The 25,635-nt window shown below is 37.3% G+C and overlaps 1 protein-coding gene across 3 annotated transcripts in view; it reads right to left on the reverse strand.

Moving 5' to 3' along the window:
* Positions 1-25,635, reverse strand: part of GRB14 (growth factor receptor bound protein 14) — a 112,716-nt gene that overhangs the window by 26,588 nt on the left and 60,493 nt on the right. For all 3 annotated transcript variants that reach the window (XM_012750033.2, XM_012750032.2, XM_012750034.3), the window contains one exon: positions 17,102-17,258. In XM_012750033.2, coding sequence (XP_012605487.2) covers positions 17,102-17,258 — 157 coding nt within the window. The remainder of the gene's footprint in view (positions 1-17,101; positions 17,259-25,635) is intronic.

Raw genomic sequence — 25,635 nt, forward strand, 5'->3', positions numbered from 1 at the left:
ATTAGTAATGTTAATTTTTATACCAAAGTAGACTGTCATCTGAAAAGAAAAATTACATAAAATATCACAATACACTTTCAGCTAAATTTCCTTTTATTGCTATGTAAATTGTAATATAAGTTTGATAACAAATCTGCATTAAGTATATGGGAGCTATTCATTTTCTCCAACTCATCATGGTGCCAAAATTAAAATATTTGTTTCAAGGTTGAACAATTCACCTCATTAAGAGATGAAGAATTTTGACAGGTTCAATGTGCATTTAAGACACATAATCTAGATAGCTGAGAAAAATTAAAACACATGATTTAAAAGGAAAATTTTAATACAAGTAGATACAGGTTTTTTTAAGAAACCCAATTCCTTGTGGCACTTCATGCTTTCAAAACGAATATGAAAGAAAATATATTTTGTATTAACAATGAAGATAATTAGGTAGGGTGGGAAGGCACTTAGTAGAAAAGGCATTTAAATGAAGTAAGCAAGGCAACTTTAAAGAGGTGAACATAGCATGCACAATTCCTATTTTAATAAGAAACTTTGATGATGTTCACTACAGTACTATTCACAATAGTCTCAAACTGGAAACCACCCAAATGCCTACTGACATGAGAATGAATAAATAAATGTGTGAGAGCACATAGTGAAATATATACTACAACAACCCACTACAGCATGGATAAATTTCACAAACACAGTATTAAAGAAGTGAGACACAAATATTAATAGTACATATTACATGATTCTATTTACATAAGGTTCCAAACAGGGAAAATTGATCTATGGTGCTAGAAATCAGGGTAATGGAGGTACTGAGTAAGTGGGGGCAGGAAGGGAATCACCCGGGTGAGCACAATATTCTATTTCTTGATGTGGGGGTTGGTTACTCAGATACATATTATAAAATATCTGAGAATTCATCAAGTGGTCCACACGTAGTTTGTACACTTTTCTTAATGTAAGTCACACTTCAATTAAAGGTTGAGGGGGGAAGAAAAGGAACTGGGAAATTACCAATGCAAAATAGGAAATGGAGAATAACCAAATAAGGAATATAAAAATGCTCTGCTTTTTTAGTGTTTCTAGGACCTTTTGAAAAGTATCTGTGTCTCAGAAATTCAACTCTCGGTAGTGATCTGTGACCTACAACACCTGAACCCTTGAAAGTAATGTCATACTTAAATAGAAGCTTATTCATCTGAAAGGAAGTTCTCTTAAGAGTGCTCAATGAATATGGATGAGTTTGAGCTAAGTGTGTATCAACACTCAGGGTTCTATTCCTAATGATAGCTCCTTTTCTATCTCATTGACTGGCTCCCCTAGCTCCTGCTCCCTCCTACAACTCAGCCCTAGGTTCAACTCTTTTCTTTCTCCCTCTCCCCTCTTCAACCATCACATCTGTCAGGTTCCTTGAAGTGCAATCTCTAGCTACAGTTGCTCTCACTCACGCTGCGGTCCTAACTGTACTAGACTCTCCACCTCAAACACGTTCATCTAAAACCAAAGTCAGTACAGAAGTTCCTCACAATATTAAACATAGAAATACTACCTGACCCAGCAACTTCATTTCTGGCTATCTACCCAAAAGAAGTAAAAGCAGGAGTTTGAACAGATATTTGTAACCAATGCTCATAGCAGCAGCATCCATAATAGCCGAAAGGCAAAAACAAGATGTCCATCAGTGGATGAACAGATGAATAAATGTGGCTGAAACAGTACACACAATGGAATATTCAGCTTTAAAAAGCTGTGGAATCCTAACACATGCTACAACATGGATGAACCTTGAGGATATTAGGCTAAGTGAAATGAGACAGACACTTAAGGACAAATACTGTATGATTCCACTCATACAAGGTACCTAGAGTTGGCAAATTCATAGACAGAAAGTAGAATGGTGGTTGTCAGGGGATGGGGGGAGAGGGAAATGAGGAGTTATTGTTTAATGGGTACTGATTTTCAGTCCAGGAAGCTACAAATGTTCTAGAGACAGACGGTGTGGGTCATGGTGGCTGTACAACAATGTGAATACATATAATGCCACTGAACTGTACATATAAAAAGGATAAAATGGTAAGTTTTATGTCATGTACATTTTCCAAAATTTTTTTAAAAAACTTAAAACCAAAACAAAGTCATCTTCCTTTTTCCCTCTCAACCACCCTTTTCTTCCTAAATTCTCCTATCTCCATTACTGTCAATGTCATTTTTACCACATTCTGTCAAAGAAATGTAGAATTAAAACTGACTTTGCATCTTTCCCTACCTCCATCCAATATCCTTTACTCCTGACACCCCTGGTTAGCAGGGATTCTTCCTCCAAGTGTCTGTCTCACTGGGTTCCATTGTTACCAAATCAGTTTAGACCTTCACCTTTTCTTGTATAGATAGCTTCTTAACTAATCTTCAAACCTCTTTCTCATTCTTCCCATTCATCCTGGACACTGATATCATAGCAAACCTAAAACATAAGTATGAGTGTGAACCCTGCTCAAAAAGCTTGTCTACTTCTGCTTGTTAGGACTCATCCATATAGTCTGGCATTCAACAAATATTTACTGAAGGTCTACACTGTGTCAAGCACTCATCTCAAGGCTGGGAATTTTATAGTGCACAAGACAGTGAAAAACAGCTGGCTTCATGGAGCTTTCATTCTAATGAGAATACAAAGACAATAGATAAAATATAAATCTTTTTTAAAAGGTGGTGACAAACCCTATATGGATTTGTCAGAACGTGATGAGGGCATAGGGGAAAGGAATCCATCTCCAACAGCTTGTCAGGAAGGCCTCATTGAGAAGGTAACATTTGAACAAAGACCCAAAGGAGAAGAGAATATGACCGCATGACCCAAGCAGCTATTTAGAGGAAGAGCAAGAACAAAGCCCTTGAGGCAGAGCAAGGTTGGTATGTTTGAAACACAGCAAAGAGGTGAAGTTGACTAAGGCTGAGCGAGCAAGAGGGGCCCACTAGGAGAAGAGAGGTTAAACAAGTGACGGTGACAAGATGCAGGGGGTGGCTGGAGAAAGCCTTGCCATCCATAGTGAGGATTTGGCTTTTCCTCTGAGTAAGACGAGAAGTCATTTTAAACAAAGTAATAACATGAACTACCAAGTTTTAATGGGATATAGTCACTGTTGGGTAGGAAACTGATTTTTCAAAAGAACACAAAGAACACTTGGTAGGCTATTTCAACTCACCCCAGGAGAAATGATATGGCTTGGATAAACATGGTAGCAGTTGATGTGGTTAAAAAAACAAACAAACAACAAAAAAAAAAAAAAACAGGCAGATTCTAGGTCTATTTTAAACAGTAGGGCCAACAGGATGTGCTGGCAAATTAGATATGTAGTGAAAAAGAAAGTACTCAAAGGAGGACACCAAGGATCTCAGCCTAAATACTTGGAGGGACAGTGTCACCATCAATGAGCTAGGAAGACTGTAAGAGAAGCAAGTTGGGGGCAGATCCAGTGATCACTGAGATACCAAGTGGGAATGTGCATCCTTAACAATCTCCTGTCCTTACTTCTGTCTACTTCTCGCACAAACCCAGCTGATATTTTCAAGATTATGAAACACAGGTACACATTATTAAACATACTATGTGTTAAGCACCCTGTCTATATTCTTTGCAACTGCAGTGGGAGAAAATTTCAAGGTATCAATCAAGAAGCTTACTTGTTTGCTTTGCCAACCTGTGTTCCTTTGTACCCATTACCTTTCTGCACCACTAAAGAAACAGTGTATGTTCTGTTTTCATGATATACTATACAGAGAGAAAAAATGACAAAGAGGCATTTTCTTGGGTTTTGAGCTTCAAAGTTGATTTTATCAATCTTTAACAAATATGACTGCTTAAGGAGAAGCATGCCCAGCCAATCTTCCAATGACTCATCTAGGCATCCACCTTCTGCCCTCCAGAAAAGGAGGCAGAGTTGAGGGGTTAGTAGCAAAAACTGGTGGAGTAGAGACTTCCAGGGAGCTAAATTGTAACTGGGCAGTGTGGGTCCCAAGTGACACCATATCCTGCCCCCTTTCTGAACTAAACTCTTTCGGAGTGGTAAGACCCCCTAATAAGTTTAATGATGGTGTGTGGCCCAAACCACAGCATAGCCTTAGATAACCTTGAGCCTCAAGTAGAGGCTCTGTATCTAGCATGATGAAGAAGCAATAGCTGAGTACAATGTCAAGTCCATAGTATCCCAGCATGGGGCAGAAGGACTATAGTACCTAGTTCTCAAGAAAGAACATGGAAGAGCTAAAGGAAGACCATGAACTTAAGGGGCGTTATGATATAGGCAATAAGCTTGAAGGAAGCAAGTTTCCAAAAAAGAAAGAGGAGTTGGATAAGAGACAAATATCCCTCTTGGGACTTAAACGCTCCACCAGAGTGCTGGAAGAGTGACAGTAGGTCTGACCCTTCAACTAAGAACATTTAAAACCTGTATGCAACTCACTGGAACAACCTGAATTGATTATTTACCCCAACAAGATGAACAACAGGGGGAGGGGGACATAGGCAATATATGTAACCTTAACACGTGTACCCCCATAATACGCTAAAATAAAAAAAAATAATAAAATAAAGATGAACAACAATCCAGAACAAGTAAATAATATAAAAATAAACTGCTGTTAAGAAGGCAGGAGACTCAGAGTTAGAAACTAATTCAAGTTACAGAAATAAAGGAAGTCACACCTCTGAATGTCTCAATCTGTGAGCTGTTTCATTATTGTATTTGATTCTTATCATTCCTGTAGTAGGCTAAATAACGGTCCTAAAGATATCAGGTCTTAATCCCTGGAACCTACAAATATTACCTTATATGGCAAAATCTTTGCAGATATCATTAAATTAAAAATATTGAGATGGGGAGAATATCCCGGATTAACCAGTTGAGCTCTAAATCTAATCGCAAGCCTCCTTTTAAAAGATAGGCAGAAGATCTGACAAAGACAGAAGAAAAAGCAATGTGATCAGGAGGGTAGAGATTCAGGTGGAGCGACCACAAGCCAAGGAATGCTAGCAGCTGCCAGAAGCCGGAAGGAGCAGGGAACAGACTCTCTCTAGGGCTCCCGGAAGGAACATGACCCTCCAGAACTGCGAAAGAATACACTTCCATTATTTACGCCACCAAGTTTGTGGTAATCTGTTACAGCAGGCTTCGGAAATTACTACCATAATCTAATGAGCAAGTTATATTTCCACTTTACAGATAGAAACTGAGGTTCAGAAGAGCCAATCTCCCCATTTTGAATGGCAGCCACGGGTCAAGTCCATGCTCTTTTTCCTCAGCCTTCACAGAAGTTCCCACCCAAGGGGCACTCTCTACCACCTCTGCCTTCTATTTATTTCCTGCTCATTCCTGCTTATTTCCTTTCTGTATCAGCTAAAATTGCTCTCTCACGGTCCTGCAGTTCTCATGTTTCAACTGTCCCAATTTCTTTTATTTTGAAATATGTTCAATAAATATTTGCTAATTAACTGAAAATAAATAACCACCTTTTTGAGTGTAAAGGATGGGACAGTAATGGGTATGATTTCAGATTATATCAATCTTAACCTTCTATGAAAGTAACAAATCATTTGAATCTGGACCATAGCAAAAAATGAAATAAAACAAAAAAAGGGTTGAAAAATCAAGTGACATTGGAACAGCTATGACAAATGTGTCACTAAAGAACTAGTGTAATATGGATGGTTAGTGAGAAGTGGGATCTAGTCAGGGGTTTTGTTGACTACATACAAATAAAGGCCAGAATACCAATCTAGAATGAAAAAAATAACAGATAAAATATTTGCAGAAAATGTGACGGAACCATAACACCAAATATTTTAATAATGCAATTACTGGCACAAGGAAAATATTCTGGTAATCTTAACAAAAAAAGTCTTCAAAAAAGCCGTCATAAACTAGAGTGTGGTGAGGAAGTCAAAGATATATTTTCTATTCCTTCAAAGAAGAATTCTAGTACTCTTCTATTGAAAATTCAGATAACATATTGAGAAAGCAAATAAAAGTCCAGAGGATTGAATGCAGCTACATTTTTTTTTTTACCTTACATACTAGCCTGGTAATGAGAGATAAAATTCTCTTATTATAGAATCTGATATTTTTAAATTATATTATGTATCCTTTTATAATTTATATATCACCATCCCAATTAAGACGCCTTGCCGCAAACCTTCCCCCAACCAGTCTCATTATATTAAAGAATTAAGGCTATAATAATCCAAATAACCCTGGGAGGCATAATTGATTGTCAGTTAATCACATCTTACAGAAAACTATTATTTCTTTTTTTAATACAGGTATCTAACGAAATATACATCCTAATAGGCAGAAAGTTCAACATGAAGATACAGGATGCCTAGATGGAGTACTTTGAAAGGAAAAGAAAAATGCTGAAAGGGGAGGTGAAAAGTTGCTGAAGACTGACTTTCTTTTGCCTAGGCCCAACCATAAACACATACTCACCAGCAAATTGGTATTAACTGATCAGCACCTAAGTGGACACATAGGAACTACATTAATTGGGTATTGGGTGGGCAGGAGGGGGCGAGGAGGGGTGGGTATATACATACATAATGAGTGAGATGTGCACCGTCTAGGGGATGGTCACACTAGAAGCTCAGGCATGTGGGGGGGGGGCAAGGGCATTATTTGAAACCTTAAAATTTGTACCCCCATAATATGCTGAAATAAATAAATAAATAAGAAAACAGAAACAAAATAAAGCAGAAGACTGGATGGCCTCCAATAAACCTTCTGTTGACTCTTCTCAGACCAAGCAAATTTTAACCAACTAAGTAATCCTACTAAGTAATTTATAATATATTTTAAAATACCAAAAGAGGCACATCAACACAAGTAAGAGCTCTTAACTGCAATGTTCAAAATCCAGAAAGAACTCAGATACTTTTTGAGTTACCATTTAAGAAATGACCCCAGGTAGCTTTCACATGATGAATTCGTCATTATTATTTCAAAGACTTTATTTTTAAAACTTCATAAAATCCATCTAAAATACTATATTAAAATATATTATTAAAAGTTCAGAGATGTAAGTCTATTTTTTAAAAAAACTTCCTGAAGTTATTTTTCAGGTATTGAAAAGTGAATTACAATTGTCAATTACCACTCATATGTATGTAGAAAAATAGGAGGGAAGCCCTCTTCAATTATTTCAAAATAGAAACCAAGAGGGGGAAAAAGAAAAGCTTCAAAAAGAGTGTTAAAAGCTTTTTTAAAACAAAACAAAAACCTCATATTGCTTTAAGTTTTATTTTTATTTCTAACAGATCAGTGAGGTCTTATGGTAAATAGAAATATCACCAAATAATAATAACTATATGTAATCCTGTTTTCTAATTTTCAGAAACTTTTTTTTAAAAAAAGAAAAAGAAGAAAGAAAGAAGTTTCTTCTGAAACTGTTGATTTAACTTCAAAGTCTTTTAAAAAACCACAATCCTCCAAGAATGGAAAGTGCTCACCTGTGACCTTTTGCCTGGATTTCTTCGCTGCATCTACTGAAAGTACAGCATGGAGCTCAGATAGAAACCTGAGTCCCTACTCTTCTCATCACTTGATAAGAGAAGAAACAAAAGTGGCTTTTACCTCTAATTCTCCCAGAAAACAATTCTTTGTATACCTTTGTTACAGGAAACTCCAGGAGACAAATGGTCCTTGTACTTCTCTGTGCTGGGTAGAAACTACATACATTTTGTCAATCTTATTTTCAGATAAAAATGAACAGCCTCTGACCAAGCAAAACAAAAACTAGAGAAGTGAAGAATAAAACAGAGCTCAATTTCTAAAAGGTCCCTTAACCTAAGAATACTACTTAATACCAGCAGGATCCCCCAGAAAATTGCCATCGCCGGATTCAACTCCCCAAGTGCTTTAATAGGAAAATCGTGACACTTCCAGCTTCATGGCCATAAAGGCCTTGCAGTTCATTCTTCAACAAATCGAAATCGTTTTCAATTAACTCAGACCTAACAATCGCAATTTATGTTCATAGAAAGCCTTATTTTTTCCCAAAATGCTTGCATAGATATCATCTCAGGCTGACTGAATAAATATCTGAAAAGCTTAGAAACAGCTTCCATAAATTGGAAGTTACCCAATGCATCCTTTAAGGACTCTGAGTAAACTCCCACTTGGGCATGGCATGTGACTTCGTCGGCTTTTTTCCAAGCCTCTTCCTTCTATTTACTTTGTAATCCATCTTTTGAATTATTTGACATAAATACTTTGCAGTGTTATTACAACTTAGTTCAAACACATTTATTTGTTTTAGACTCTGGGTTACATAAAGTCCCAGCTCTTATGGATTTACTGTCTAATTTTAATATTAATAATATGATCACTATTAAAATAGTTGTAGAAAATTTTATGGCAGCAAAGAAGATGGGTACTTCTCCCAACTTGTGCCTTCAGGAAGATGTCTGAGCTAACTCTTTAAAAATCTCTAAAAGTTTTAAAAATTGTGGTTACTTCTTTTTTTCTTTTTTTTTTTGATTACTAAAATAATACATTTTCATTAGAGAAAATTTTACAAACACAGACAGGTGACAATCACCATCTATCTTTAAACCTTTCAATTGGGAATAAGCCCTAACCTTTCAGTACATTCCCTTCTTGCCTTTTTTCTCTGGGTCTAGGTAAGTGCATTTGAATATATTTTTTATAAAAATAGGAAACACTGTATATGTTTATACACTATTTTATTCAATCATCATCACAATCTCACATTTGCCCACATAAGACTTCAGAGGAAGAACAAAAACATGATCAAAAGCTATAGAGCATTACATCCTATGGATATACCATGATTTATAACATTCTTCTAGTATAAGATTAGGTTTTACTTTTCCAATTAATTGACATTGTTAAATAATCTGCTTTGAACAGCTTTATATCCAAATCTTGTCCACACTGCTTGTAACCTGCACACGCATATGGCATGACCTATAGGAGCATCATCTCCCAGGACCCAATTCATCACTAACGCTCCCAGTTCCTCCTGGACCTCTCTGTTACTTTCAGGATTTGCAATTCCCTAAGGGATGTACAAGAACAGGTAGTGCCAGCAAGTATCCCGATCATGTCCAGGGACAGCCCCAGAGCAGCAGCAGTAGTCAGGCGTGTGTTAGAGGCAGATGTGTCCCTCCACTCGCACTCAAATGGAAAGGGTGATTCTACTTCACGATGCTGAGCATGGGATGCCTCCAACGGATTTTCTCTCTCCATGCTCCCTGGACTGCAGCGCTCAGCTGTCAGTCATCTTGGACAGCTGAGAGTTTTCATTTTTACTTTGTTTTCGTAGGTATTTTTAAGAAAGGGAGGGCTAGGGGTTACATACTTCCCTGCCATTTTTAACTAAAATAACTATACCATGGAAGATGCATAGCAGTGAGCAGGTAAAGACGGGCAGGAAAGGGCTGCAAACCTTAACAGCACAAGCAAGGAAACCGAGTAGAAACTGTAGTGCACGCAAGAATCTGCAGACAGCTCTCTAATGCATAAACTACGAGGAGGGAGGGGTGAGACACAAGTCCGCATATATGAGGTGTCAACAGGTCACAAGATGCTATAAGGCTGGGTGTGGTGGCTCACGTCTGTAATCCTAGCACTCTGGGAGGCCGAGGCAGGCGGATTGCTCGAGGTCAGGAGTTCGAAACCAGCCTGAGCAAGAGCGCCGCCCCGTCTCTACTATAAATAGAAAGAAATCAATTGGCCAACTAATATATATAGAAAAAATTAGCCGGGCATGATGGCGCATGCTTGTAGTCCCAGCTACTTGGGAAGCTGAGGCAGGAGGATCGCTTGAGCCCAGGAGTTTGAGGTTGCTGTGAGCTAGGCTGACGCCAAGGGACTCACTCTAGCCTAGGCAACAAAGTGAGACTGTCTCAAAAAAAAAAAAAAAAAGAATAAAAAAATAAAATAAAATAATAAAAAAAGATGCTATAAGGCCCACAAAGGACCTTGGACCCAAATACAAGGAGAATCAGGTCTGCATTCAGATGGACGTTGGTAAGGTGAGAGGCAAGAGGACCAGTTGTGAGGCTAACTTAATACCTGAGGATAGGGATGACAGGACCTGAACTCACGTAGCAGAGGCTAAGAGAATATGTAGAAGGAAAAACCAGCCACTCTGGAGGCAGATTTTGTTGCAGGGACTTCCCACTCCTTGTTAGTTAACTATTTCCCATTTCTGGCCTGTGCGTGCCACCAGGACACCAAGTCTTGTCACAGCTCAGAGCACTCGATTCTCTGCAGAGAAGGAAACACAGTGCCGCGTGGCCCGGAGGCCTCACCATCATCTCCTGCTGGTGATGAGGGTGGCCACAGCTCTGATGGCTTGTACTAACAGGCTGTACACAGTGCAGAAAGTACAACTACACACCAGCTCCAGACAACACAAAAAAACACACTTGTGCCTCCTTTGCTTTTTTTTTTTTTAAAGGAAAAGTAGTGAAGGAGCAGCTTCAAAAGCAGGCAGCTATGAACGTCCCTTCGCTGCCACCATGCGTTGCGTGTGTCTTAAAGAGATCACATGGGTATAGCTGCACACATAAAAAAATGGTTTCATTAAAAGCCTCCAGTCATTCATTTCGCTTATTACAGCCACTCCACAATGATATTCACAATGGAAATCTCAGCTGTCCCTGGCAATGATACTAAAAAAAAATTCCTCTTCCCAAAGAATCTATAGGTATGAGCTTGAGGTATTGTGTTAATTGCCACTGCTTCATAGCATGGCTTCAATTAGGAATCAAAATGGGAGCGAGACAAACATGGATCCCTTTAAGTTCCTGAGGACTCAGAAGCTGAAAGTTCCCGGCAAAGGACACTCTCTTCTTAAACGGATTCTAAAAGCAGAGGACTCCATCTGGGGAACTACAGTGACATCCAGTGGCTATGGAGGAAAGCACATCAGTTACAAAACCTGGTTTTACTACACCATGAAAAGAAGAAATATTTGTGGATAGGCTGACATTTTATATCCAATGTCTATCAAACAGTGTGTACAACTAGAGCTATATCACAATATGATCTCAAATCAGGCAATTAAGAAATTCATAACAAAATCAGGATATTTAGCTGCCTTCAATGATTTACTCTGCCTATTAAAATTCTCAACAGCATATATTAATAATTACAGGCAAAGGATATGAAATATTGACATTGTACTCAAAGTTCCAAGCATAATTTTACCATTCATGGTTGTATACAAAATTTCAAGAACAAGTAACTTCCAACATGAGCCTCTTGCTCAGCCAAAATAAATATCTGCCTCAGTTATAAAAGAGACAGATATGAACCAGGTTGGCTCAGTACAATCTTAGTAATTCCAATATCACCTGGGTAAGGAAAGTTCATCTGAAAATGTTCTTGGTAATTCAAAATTTAAATTGTAGCATGCCTGAGAGACAGAGATGTAGAGTGTGACAGAGACAAACCAACCACAGAATCCCAGGAACATTTCCTTGAACCATCGGGGTGAGAAGAAACCAAATAACTTCAGTGGAAAATGCATAGACTTTCGAATCTGACAGAATTTAGATCTGTGCGATGCTTGACCCTGGATGAGGTATTTCATCACTGAGCCTGTGTATTTCTGCATGTAAAATGGATATTATATTACATACCACATGAACTATCAAACATATGTATTCATATTAAAAAACATTCATAAGATTGAAGTTTCTTCTGCCACAGAAAATGTCACTCTGAAAATGGACTTTGGATTCCATGAACCTATCACATTTCCAATATCAAGTATTCCCTCTTCTGGCTTCAGTAATCGGTGACGTGGTTTCATGGACCAGAAGTTACAATGGTAGCATATCTATCTATTAACAACACAGAGTGTCTCTGAAAATGCCCTAAATGTACTTAGGTCATTAAAGCGGATTAAAGTGCAGAAAACTCTCATCTGTCCTTTAAGTCAAAATGTTCTTGCGTAAAAGGCTTTGGTATCCCACAAACATTAAATCTGATAAACATGCAGCACACCATATGTGAAGATGACACAAGCAAGGCAGCTAGGTACAACTACCAAAAATAACAGCGAGGCAAAGATCATTCCAGGAGCCACAGGTAGTTTGATATAAAAGCAAAACAAGTTGTTTGGCCTTCAAAAGGTCAAAACTTGAACTCTTGGCCTCTTTAGTAGTATACTTTTTTTTTTTTTTGAGACAGAGTCTCACTCTGTTGCCTGAGCTAGAGTACCGTGGCGTCAGCCCAGCTCACAGCAACTTCAAACTCCTGGGCTCAAGAGATCCTCCTGCCTCAGCCTCCCGAGTAGGTGGGACTACAGACATGCACCACCATGCCCAGCTGATTTTTTCTATATTTTTAGTTGGCCAACTAATTTCTTTCTATTTTTAGTAGAAATGGGGTCTCACTCTTGCTCAGGCTAGTTTTGAACTCCTGACCTTGAGCAATCCGCCGCCTCGGCCTCCCAGAGTGCTAGGATTATAGGCATGAGCCACTACGCCCGGCCAGTAGTATATTTTTAAATCATATTGCTCTCTGATTCAAAAACCTCCCATTGCTTTTTCTCTCACTCCGTAAATGGCAAGCCCACTCCCTGGCCAATGAGACCCTACGTGATCTGGCCCTGTGGCAACTCTGTGTCTGCTCCCATTCCCTTCCACCTTTCTGACTCCATCCACGAGCACTGGCCTCTGGGCTGTGTCCTGAACACAAACACATGGCCATGTCCAGGCCTTTCCACTAGCTATTCCCTCTTTCCAGAACAATCTTCCATTTAGCTGCATGACCTGCCTGCTGTGTGCTTCAGGTCCCTACTCAAACCCACCCAGTCAGGGACGCCTTCCCTGATGCCTCTCTTTAAAGCACACCTGCCATCTGCTGCCAGAATTTGCTGTCCGTCTTTCCATATTTCTTCCTTCCCCAGAGCCTATGAGATAACCAACATTAGTCCTTTGTTTCTTGTCTTTCTCTCCCCCACTACAGTGCAAACTCACAAGGGCAATGCTTTTTGTCTGTTTTGTTCATACTGTTTCCCCAAGATCTACCCAAGAGAATAGGCCTGGTACAAAATTGTCAATAAATATTTGCTAAACTGTTTGGGGAAGACAGAAGGAGTTCCTACTATTTATGAAATCTGTGAAGTGAAAAGTAAAAAACTAAAAACACTCAAGATGTATTTTTAAGTGCACAAAGGAAAGAATAAAGAAAGTAGTCTACAAAAGTTAATGCGTAAGCACTCTGGGAGGCCGAGGTGGGCGGATTGCTCGAGGTCAGGAGTTCGAAACCAGCCTGAGCAAGAGTGAGACCCGTCTCTACTATAAATAGAAACAAATTAATTGGCCAACTAATATATATAGAAAAAAAAAATTAGCTGGGCATAGTGGCACATGCTTGTAGTCCCAGCTACCTGGGAGGCTGAGGCAGGAGGATTGCTTGAGCCCAGGAGATTGAGGTTGCTGTGAGCTAGGCTGATGCCACGGCACTCACTCTAGCCTGTGCAACAGAGTGAGACTCTGTCTCAAAAAAAAAATTTTTTTAAAAAGTTAATGCATAGAGAGATTATGTTAAAAATGGAGAAACTGATTAGAGAATTTGTAAAATGCTAACAGAAGTTCAGTGACATGAAATTATGGATAATTTTGTTCTTAACACATTTATTTCTCATTTATTTATAACCAGCTGAATCATTTTTATACTTAAAAATAATAGACAGCACTCCCTTTCTTTTAGAATTCTGTTCACTGAAAATTCATCTCTTTGGTCCAAAAAGAGGTAAAGAATGTCTCCTAAACAATATGCAGAACTGACTAGCTGGTCACCAAAGTTTTGGCCAATAGTTTGTCTTTTGGTTCTTTGTATAAATAGCACTCACAAAAGATTTACAGGTAAAGGTGTCAGTGGTTCATTCTATTGACAAAGGGCATCTACAGCTGTGTATCATATTTAAAGAGGAAAAAAACCCACTCTACTTCCTTTCATTCATTTTAATATGTAAATGGGAAAAATGTTACTTAATACCACTATTAGATTAAATAGTTATTGCAAGAGTATTTATGAGCTATGCATAAAACAATATAAAACAAACACAAAAAACATTTTAAAGACACATCTGTTTGATGCTGAAGAAGACCATAGCACCTCAATAGTAGTTATTGTCCTGTTACATCATTAAAGAACCGGAAGCTGTTAAATCTAACACATATTAGTATTTGGGTACAGTTAATGTTTTCAATTATTCTGTTTAAATATGTAATCTCAGCAAAAAACAAAAAGAAAAAGAATACAATAAAACTCTGGAACTAAAATTCTTTCTCATAAGCTTTGGTCTAATGCATGGTTGATGAAGCCATGAAAATATACTCACATCTTTGATTTTATTTCAGCAGTTTCCAGAAAACACAATAATGGAGAAATACACTTATTTTATATTTGAAGCCTAAAAGTTTAAATTTATTATGTAGATCAAATTAATTCTCAATGTTCCATTTTAAGCTTTTACATTAAAGACTTGTATTAATACATTTTATTCCTTAATATAAATAATTTGTAGTGTTCTCAGTGAAAACTGCTACTTGATTTACAGAGTAGATTTTTATTACTGAACTTCAAAGCTATTTGTTGGAGATATTAATAAACTGTAGTGACTATTACAAAAAATATTTTTAAAGCCTCTCCCCAATGAAAAATTTAAGATCATAAAATACTGTAATGATATATTATGCTAATTAAGAGCTATATTTCTACCAGCTTAAGTAAATGACATATTTGTAATATGGCAGATACCTACTGAGAATTAACACCATACTTCTGGGAGATTATCATGAGTACAAGTTAAATTAGTCACAAATGGCAATGAAGAAAATACATGATGAGCTTTTTCTGCCCTAGAAAGTAAGATAGCAAGACGTACTGGCAAGTCTTATGTACTTTCAGAATCAGGCTTTCTTGGCAGGTTTATAATCATCTATGCTGAGCTGTCAAGATCAGCTGGCACTACTGTAGCTCATCACCTCTCAACTGGGAGATGGTCAGGTTCTGAATCCCTATGGAAATTGCAGAACAACTCCAGCTTCTTTTCCATAAGCTTCACCCTGTCCCCTCCCTGAGGTTTAGACATGTCCTAGGACAGCAGTCATCAAATTGGAAGTGTGAACACCTTCTACACAGTTCAGGGAATGCAGGTAGTGTTAAGCAAAACCACTTTCCAGAATCTTTTAAAAATGAATCTTTCCAAGAACATTCCTTTTCTGAGAACATCATTTTTTAATTCCCTTTCATAAAAGAAAGGCAAACCTCTCATTCAAATGGAAACTGACTTTGGCACATTGCCCTCAAATGCACCAAATAATGGGACAATTTTATATATCAGCAGCTGTGCCAGAAAGTGAATGACTCTAATGACTATATATAAAAGTCTCACAATTCTTTAAACCTATTAAAGGACTAATTAAACTATCACGGAAAAATTATTGTAAATGATTTTGATGATTTATTACTAAAGATTTATTTTAACATATAATGTAAAGAAATTTATGGCAGGCTAAATATTAACAGCCCACAAAAGATAATCACATTTTAATTCCTAGAACTTGTGAATGTCATTATATGGCAAAAGAAAAAAAAAAAAAAAAACTTTGCAGATACGATTCAATTAAGGATCTTGAAATGAGATTATTCTAGATTATCTGAGTGAGCCCTGTTACTCTTCTTACAAGACTGAGGAAGACTTGACACAGACATAAGAGAAGAAAGCAGTGTGACCACAGAGGCAGAGATGAGGTGATGCTGCCACCAGCCAAGGAATGCAGGCAGCCACCAAGGCTGGAAAATGCAAGGAATGTATTCTCCCCTAGTGCCTCCAAAGGAAGTACATCCCCGCTGACACCTTAATTTCAATACTGATTTCAGACTTCTGGCCTCCAGAAGTGAGAGGCAATAAATTTCTGTTGCTTTAAGCCACCAAGTTTGTGGTTGTTATAGCAACCACGGGAATCTAATATCAAGCTCAAAAGAATTGAATGTCATTGCTATAATGAACGCCCTCCTTCCTCATTTACTTATATATAAGCATGTTTTTTTAACACCAAATCTACAGAAATAAGAAAGCAGGGAACAAAATTATTGCCAAATCCTGGCTTACTCTAGCAGAAGAGTGAATTCTTTATAACTTATTAAAATAATTTTTTAAAATCCCTCCACAGTTTATTATTAATACAAAGATGCATTTCCAATTAAACATTTTTTAAAGGTTACTCTTTTTTTTTTTTTTTTGAGAAAGAGTCTCACTTTGTTGCCCAGGCTAGAGTGAGTGCCGTGGCGTCAGCCTAGCTCACAGCAACCTCAAATTCCTGGGCTCAAGCAATCCTCCTGCCTCAGCCTCCCAAGTAGCTGGGACTACAGGCATGTGCCACCATGCCCGGCTAATTTTTTCTATATATGTATTAGTTGGCCAATTAATTTCTTTCTATTTATAGTAGAGACGGGGTCTCGCTCTTGCTCAGGCTGGTTTCGAACTCCTGACCTCGAGCAATCCGCCCGCCTCGGCCTCCCAGAGTGCTAGATTACAGGCGTGAGCCATCGCGCCCGGCCTAAAGGTTATTCTTTATGTTTATGTCTTTAAGATGTGAAGGAGCTACTTATTTCTTCAAGAAAAATGAAGGTTGTACACACCCTTAAAGAGAACCACCACTATGGATATTTGTACTTGTCTCCATATACTCAACTCAAAATGCAATCTGAACAACAGCTTATTTTTCTAACTTCTCAAAAATTTTGCATTGTGCTACTAAAGATTTTTATGAAATTTCTCTTTCCATCAATTTGAACTCTATGTCTTAGTTCCAAAATTCCCATGGAACATTATGTATATTTAAACAAAGACAGGCAGTAAATTTATAATACTTTTATTCTTGTTTCCATTTTGTGCTACTTTCTTTGTCTCCTCAACCATCAACCAAAAATAAAAAGAGTTAAAAAAGGACAATTCATAATTCCTTTCTATTTTTAAACATCTGAAGAAAATCTTTGCTATATGATCTATACTATAAAAGACAGAAAAGCAATGATGTGAGACAATGGTTCCATATCCTTACCTACACCTATGTGAGGCAGGTGCTCAAAAAGGGTCCAGCTGTGGTCATCAATGTAATGGTTCTTCAGGATCAACAGCTGACAAACATCTCGGGCCGTTATGTCACTGGGTACATCTAAAGCCCTGCTGGTTTCATCTTCACTATATACTTTAATCACCTGTGTAGGTAGAAATAAGAAGAAGAGCTAAAATAGTCTTATTTTTGGTTTTTATAAGTTTTATTGTATATAAAGTAAACCACATGAAGTCAGGAGACACCTATATAGAGTAAAATAGTTAATACAGTGATGCAAATTAACATATCTGTTATCTCACATAGTTACACATGTTTTTTTGTGTGGCAAGAGCAGCTAAAATCTATTCATTTAGCAAAAATCCCAAGTATAATACAGTATTATTAACCATAATCCTCATGTTGCACATTAGACCTCTAGATTTGTTCATCCTACATGTTTGCTATTTTGTATCTCCCCATTTCCCTCCACTTCTATTCCCACTTCTGGTAACCACTGTTTTATTCTCTCTGTTATATGACCTTTTTTTTTAGTTTACACATATACGTAAGATCATGCAATATTTTTCTTTCTGTGTCTGGCTTGTTTCATTTAGCATAATGCCCTCCAGGTTCATGCATGTTGTAACAAATGACAGGATCTCTTTTTTAGGGCTGAATAATATTCCTCTTATATGGATATAATTTAAATATACAATGTACACGTATACACATACACACACAATGTACATATATCACAGTTTCTTTTTCCATTCATCCATTAAGGGGATGGGACATCTAGGTTGTTTCCACATCTTGGCTATTATAAATAATGGTGCAATAAACATGGGAGTGCAGACATCTCTGTGATGTACTGATTTCAATTCTTTTAGGAATCCCCAAAAGAGGAATTGCTGGGTCATATGGCAGTTCTATTTTTAATTTCTTTAGGAAGTTCCATACTGTTTTCCAGAATGCTATATCAATCTACATTCCCACCAACAGGGTAGAAAGGTTCCCTCTTCTCTATATCCTCACCAATATTTATCTCATTTTTTTAAGATAGTCATCTTAATGGGTATGAAGTGATATCTCATAGTGGTTTTGATTTGCATTTCCCTGATGATTAGAGATGTGTCAGCACATTTTCATATACCCATTGGCCATTTTTATGTCTTTTTTGGAAAAATGTCTATTCTGAGCCTTTATCCATTTTTTAATTGAGTTATTGGGTTTTCTGCTATTGAGTTGTATGAGTTCTTTTAGATTTGAAATACTAACTCTTATAATAATATATGGTTTGCAAATATTTTTTCCAATCCATAGGTAGCCTTTTCATTGAAATCTTCTATTAAAAATATCACTTTAATAAGTCAACAAACTTACTGGTTGAATTGATTATAAATTCCTTATATAGTGTTTCTTACATTGAATTTTCTTATACATTGAGTGAATGTTACTGATTCAAGACTTGTTTACATGTCAAAGTCACTTTGTCCAACAACTTCCACTCTCTTCTCATCAGTATCTAAAGGCTATTCAGTAACTACTTAATATCATTTTCCCACCACTGATCTACAAAAGCCTATGCATTTTTTATTAATATTTTAAATTTTATATTCCCAATTTAAATCCCATAAATAATTCAAGTAACATGGTAATTTATGCCCAGATATACTCAAGTAGTAAAACTAGGGAACTTTATGAAAAGATTTCTTCTTTTCAGGTATGGAAATGTGGGTGAACACTAGCTAAATGTTCAAGAAATCCTTTCTCTTTTTTCTCTTGCAATTAGTTGGGGCTATAGGATTGAGTTTTAGTCAATGGAATGCAAGCACATGAAATTTTGCATAAAAATCTCCCAAGTATTGTCTTCCATTCTCTTTTGCTACCATCCCACTGAATGGAATGGCTACCAGGCCCCCGGAGGAAAGAAAAACCATAGGACAGAATGAGCCTTTGTCCCTGTGTGACCACATAGAAAATAGCTAACTAAGAACACCCATATGGGACTCTGACATGAGCAAGAAATAAACTTCTATTGTGTTAACTCACTGTGAATTGGGACTTACCTATTAGAGTAGCTAATGTTACCCTAAATTATACAGAATTAGAGTTTCATATAAATCATTCTCCTCTGCTCAACTAGGTCTTGTGCCAAAAAAAATAAATAAATAAAAAAATAAATCATTCTCCTCAACATTTACCAAGCTGTGCTCTGTGCTAGAATTTCCGTTATTAATTGTTACATTATATGTTAATTAAATTAATCACAGGATAAATACCTACAACAATAGTTGAGTAAGATCAACAAACACATCCACAAAAGTGGAAAATGACTGGAAAATTAAAATGATATATCCATTCTGTCCTATCTTTTTTAAAGTTACACTTAATGACAATGCAATAAAACAGTTGCCCTCTTACAGTGATAGGGGTGATATAAATTGGTAAAACTATTTTATACATCTATTGGATGGCTTTGGCTACCAGGCACCTACCATCTACCCTCCTCTTCGGACAGTATTCTGATTTCCTTTTAGAGCACTACTCCCTCCCTCACCAGCAGCCTTTGTTCCCTGGCAGCTCCATGCTCAGTTCAGTGACAACGTGCTGGAGCTGCTGGAACTGGCTTGCAGAGCTGACTGTTAAACATTCAGGAGCTGTGAAAGCCAGGCAGCTTAAAATCAGCCATGGAAACTGGTAAATGCTGCAGAAAAGGTCTTCTTTAACTTTTTATTTTTAGCTTCTGGTTATCAGTGCACCAACTGCCTCAGATCTAGGGTGAACGATGTTTTCTAGATTGACCAATCAGTACCTAGAATCCCGCAGACGACAGTGATTATTTCACAGATGGGCACATTGCCTGATCAGAGCCAATCAGAGCCATAACCATAGAGTGGGCTGTCTTTTCTACCAAACCTACGCCCATGAAGAAATAGGCTGGAGCTGCTGCTGTTCACAAAGAGAGCAACTGAGGGCAAACGGGGCCCATGTGGGGTGAGCCATGCTGCAATGGACTGAGTGTTTGTGCCCTCCAAAATCAACGTGTTGAAACCCTTATCTCAAGTGATGATATCTGGAGTTGGGGCCTTTCCCTTGGGAGGTAATTAGGTCATGGGGGCTCATGAATGGCATTAGTGTTTTATAGCACAGATCACTCTGTGATTCCATCCAAATAAGACAAGCACTTGCAAACCATTCTTTATTAGTTGCATGATTGGGTCCCTCTACCTAGAAGATGCTTCAATATTCCACCCACAACGACATGCTTTCTTTGGCAAATTTCTATTTCTATTTGCCCAATTCCAATGGCAACAACTCCAGAAAGTCTTCCCTGATAGCCCAAGGCCTTGTAATGTGCCTCTTTTATGTGTTCTTATTTTGAAATTTTCTGTTTGCATGTCTTTCTCCACAACAATGCTAGCAAGCTCTTTCAAGGAAAATCTCTGTTTATTCCCCATTTATCACCATTTATCATTGTATCACAGGCACCTATATCAGGGCAATGCATGGCTTAATAAAAATCTGTGGAGTAAAGGAACTCTGAACCACCTGCAAAACCTATCACAGTGTTTTGTACATAGTAGCACTCAACACCTATTTCAAAATTTAATTTAAAAATATTTTCTGCCTCGAAGTATATAATTACTTAAAATTTTTATGCTCGGGAAATTAAAATTCTTCTCAATGAGGAACAGATGTACAATTTTTCATCACAAAAATTCCCAGGTAAAAACTGACTCAGTATGGCAGTTCTGAGTTTTTTAAGTCATTGAGAAAAGTCATAAAAAACACATTGTCAAAATCAGATGCTATTGTCTCTGAATTTTCACTTCATTTATTTTTGGTTAATACATGTAGTTCATTATGATGCCAAGATCTACGTGGAGTCTCAGTGTTTCTAATGTTTGCCTCTAGGTAGACTATTATTCTTAAAGATGTGTCATCAGCATTTGTTTCTGTGGTGGAATTCTGAGGGACGCTGCTCTGGTTACAGCCGATCGATCGGACCAAGCCCGGGTGGGCGTTCCTGCTGAAAGCAATGTGAAGATGACTGCTTCTGAGAGGACCAGAGGATCTGACTCTGGAACTGCTCCTTCATGCAGAGCAATGATGAGTCACTGTTTCAGTTCCCTGCTACACATTCCACACCAGGAAAGGGGGAGTTGAGGGGAGATTGAAGAATGACCTGGTGGATGCTGAAAAGGTTCTCTGCACCTAACTACTCCCATGTGTTTTCTTACAGTAAACTCTCATCACCTGGGGTAACAGAAGCCTGCCTCTTATTTTGCATGCTCTCTTATTTCAGAGAAGCTAAGAAACTGAAAAACTAGAGGCATTGTAAAGCCTAAGCCAGATTCAAAAAGAGGGCAAGAATAGAGCAAGAGGTAAAGTTGGGGTAAATGAAAATGACAATTATACAATCAGGAAATGCCACTATTTTGTTCAGACTGTGTCATGGGCAAATTTGGAAATAAGTTGTCAAGAATTGAGGCACGCAAATTTAGAGGATCTAGGATGACTTAAATTTCTGCAATAGATGCGTGTATTCATTTTTAAAATGAATAACACCTGCTGAGAGCAAAACTTAATGCTTTTGTTTGAAATCCATTTCAAGTCCTTATTGTTTTTAAATCCTATTTAATGCTGACACTTGTCCAAAACACACATTCATCTATGAAGGATAAAATTATACTTAGGCTGATACTCCACAGCAGTAAATCCCTGTCATCTCATATCTATTCAGTAATTATGAGAGTTCCTTATACTACCAATGGCGTGCCTTTGTTTAAAAGTTTTATTTTATTTCTATTTATTTCCCCTTAAAATATGTGAGAAAGGAAAGGACAACAGAAGCCTTAACTCTCTAGTGGAGTTGAATACACCTCATGCCAAAAGTATTATTATACTAAACCTTCCTATTTAAGAGAACAGTCAATTCATCACAAAAACTACATGACTGGTATGGGTTAAACTAAGTTAATGACTTTTGTGATCAAGTAAAAACCAAAGAGCAGAGCTGTTCTTAAGAACCATTAGAGCAAAATATTGCATGCTGTTTCCTCTACATACTGAAAGGTAAAAAAAAAAAAAGTTGAAGTTCATATAATCATGCTATTTAATAAAAGGCTATTATACATTTTCAGTTCAGTACATCCAAATTCCCATCTTGCCTCAGAAAGTGAAAAAACAGGGTGAATAGGGTATTATGCACATCAATTTATCCACAAGATCATTTGAAATTGTACACCGACAGGAAGAAATCCTGCCTGGCCCCTAACGAAGAATAGAAACAAACTTTGTGTCATCAATGGATTGAAAGTTAACTAGCAAGAGACACATGGCACTGCTGAGGTCTATGTGTAACAACCCACTGGCACAGAGTGCCTAAGGAAGGCCAAGCGTGTACAAACCAGCTGTGTTGGAAAGTTGGAATGCCCTTCTGTGTCACTGTAATCCTCATAATCAGAACAACCTTGGCCTTTGGAGTAGTTTACAGCTTCAAAAAGTGCTCTAGGAGCATATGGCATCTAGCAATGAAAATTTATAATAATACACGGTCACAGTAGCCCCTGCAGGGACATGCTGGAATGTGGGTGGAGCACATCTCTGTTTTAGCTGGCATGGTATCAAGGCATGCTTATGCACTTTATATATCAACTCCTCCCCTAGACTGCTCTGCATAAACACTAAGTGGAGGAAAGAGATTAAAAATTAACATAAGCCATTTTTAAAGCAGCAGACAAAACAATGTTAAAATACAAGAATAAATGGTAACCTTTTAGGAAAAAAACTTGAAGCCCCTAAAGCCTCTAGACTAAAAGAGACAAAATATTTAAAATGTTATACAGCAAATACTATTTCTAAAATAATTTAATAAATATACAAAGAGAATTTGAAAGTCAATTTAATATGTATCACTTTGCCCCCAAAGTACATTTAGTGTTTCTCTGCAACAATCATCTGAAATGCTGAGTCTAAGAAAAGATTATTTGGAAAAGCCCTAAAAAACAAACTGGCCAAAGGGTAAGAAGTCAGCCATTCTCCTCCGTCCTTTGACTCCAAGCAATGGGATGGCATGGGTTAGCCAATTCCTTTTTGAGTCTGGATTTATTCTACTTGAAATGAAATCAGGGTTATCGACTGGTCATTTGATAATGCTCACGTTACACCCGCCATGATTGGAAAATAATTAATCACTCCATAGGCTTGCCCCACTTTTCCTTTGTTTCTTCAGAGAAGAGAGGAAAAAAGAGGGATTGTCATTCAACAGGCAAAAAAAAAATAAGCATGGATTAAGCATATATAAATGAATAGAAATCTATAGGATGAAGTGAGAGAAAGTTTAAAAAAAGAAAGAAAGAAAGAGCAAAAGTGAAAAAAAAATTGTGGCCCTGGTTATTCATAGTTACCTTCTGCATCTAAGTTTCTATTTTAGGAAAATTTTAATTTAATTTTTAAACTAAAAATATTTGCAAACTACCCATTTGACAAGAGATTAATAACCAGAATTTATAAGGAGCTCAAACAACTAATAGGAAAACATCAAATAATCTGATTTAAAAACAGGCAGGTGGGGTGTGGTGGCTCATGCCTGTAATCCTAGCACTCTGGGAAGCCAAAGTGGGAGGATCGTTTGGGCTCAGTAGTTCGAGACCAGCCTGAGCAAGAGCGAGACCCCATCTCTACTAAATAAATAGAAAGAAATTAGCTGGACAACTAAAAAAAAAATATGTATATATATATATATATATATATATATGTATATTAGCCGGACATCGTAGTGCATGCCTGTAGTCCCAGCTATTCGGGAGGCTGAGGCAGGAGGATTGCTTAAGCCCACGAGTTTGAGGTTGCTGTGAGCTAGGCTGACACCACGGCACTCTAACCCAGGCAACAGAGTGAGGCTCAGAAAAAAAATTAAAAAACAAAAATGGGCACAAGAGCAGAGTAGACATGTCTCAAGAAGAGACATACAAATGGCCAACAGGTATATGAAAAAATTCCTAATATCACTAATCATCAGAGAAATGCAAATCAAAACCACAATGAAACATCATCTCACCCCAGTTAAAAGGGCTTTTATCCAAAAAACAGGCAATAATAGATACTGGCAAGGACGTGGAGAAAGGGGAACCCTTGTACACTTGCTGGTGAGAATGTAAATTATTACAGCCACTACAAAGAACAGTATGGAAGTTCCTCAAAAATCTAAAAATAGAACTACTATATGATCTAGCAATCCCACCACTGGGTATATAACCAAAAGAAAGGATATCAGTATATGGAAGAAATATCTGTACTCCCATGTTTATTGCAGCACTATTCATCATAGCCAAGATATGGAATCAATGTTAGTATGCATCAACAGACTAATGGATTCAGAAAATATATAACACAGTGGAATATTATTCAGCTACAAAACAGAATGAAATTCTGTCATTTGCAACAACATGGATGTAAATGGAGGACATTATGTTAAATGAAATAAGCAAGGAGCAGAAAGACAAATTTTGCATGTTCTCACTCATAGATGAGAGCTAAAAGTTTAAAAAATTGAATGTACAGAAATTGAGAGTAGAACGATGGTTACTAGAGGCTGGGAAGGATAACCGGGAGAAGAGGACAAAGTAGGGTTGGTTAATGAGTGCAAAAATACATTTAGATAGAATGAATAAGATCTATTATTTGGTAGCACAATAGGGTGACTATAGTTAACAATAATTATTGTATATTTTAAAATAAAGAGTGGATTTGAAATGTCCCTAACACAAAGATAATAAATGCTTGAGGTGATGGATACCCCAATTGCCTTTATTGGATCATTAAACATTGTATACCTGGCCGGGCGCGGTGGCTCAAGCCTGTAATCCTAGCTCTCTGGGAGGCCGAGGCGGGCGGATTGCTCAAGGTCAGGAGTTCGAGACCAGCCTGAGCAAGAGCGAGACCCCGTCTCTACTATAAATAGAAAGAAATTAATTGGCCAACTAATATAGAAAAAAAAAAAAAATTAGCCGGGCATGGTGGCACATGCCTGTAGTCCCAGCTACTTGGGAGGCTGAGGCAGGAGGATTGCTTGAGCCCAGGAGTTTGAGGTTGCTGTGAGCTAGACTGATGCCACGGCACTCACTCTAGCCTGGGCAACAAAGTGAGACTCTGTCTCAAAAAAAAAAAAAAAACATTGTATACCTATATCAAAACATCACATGTACCCCATAAACATATACAAGTATTATGTATCCATAATAATTAAAGATAAAAGATTTTTTAAATAAACTAAATTAATATTAATTAATCTTTAGTTTAAAATAATTTAAATATATTTATTTTTAAATACTATATTTAAATATGATCTTACTATGATGAACAGCATATAACTTTTAAATAAAAATACAAATTCATTAATGTATATATTATATCTATTAATTATACATGTAATTAATATATAATTAACAGAAAAAAATAAAAAACAAGGTCCACAGCTCTGAACTATGCTCAGAACTATGCTCTGAACTATGTCCCAAAGTGGAGTTACTTCC

Source organism: Microcebus murinus, chromosome 8 (genome assembly GCF_040939455.1).
Source record: "Microcebus murinus isolate Inina chromosome 8, M.murinus_Inina_mat1.0, whole genome shotgun sequence".
NCBI classification, from domain to species: domain Eukaryota; kingdom Metazoa; phylum Chordata; class Mammalia; order Primates; family Cheirogaleidae; genus Microcebus; species Microcebus murinus.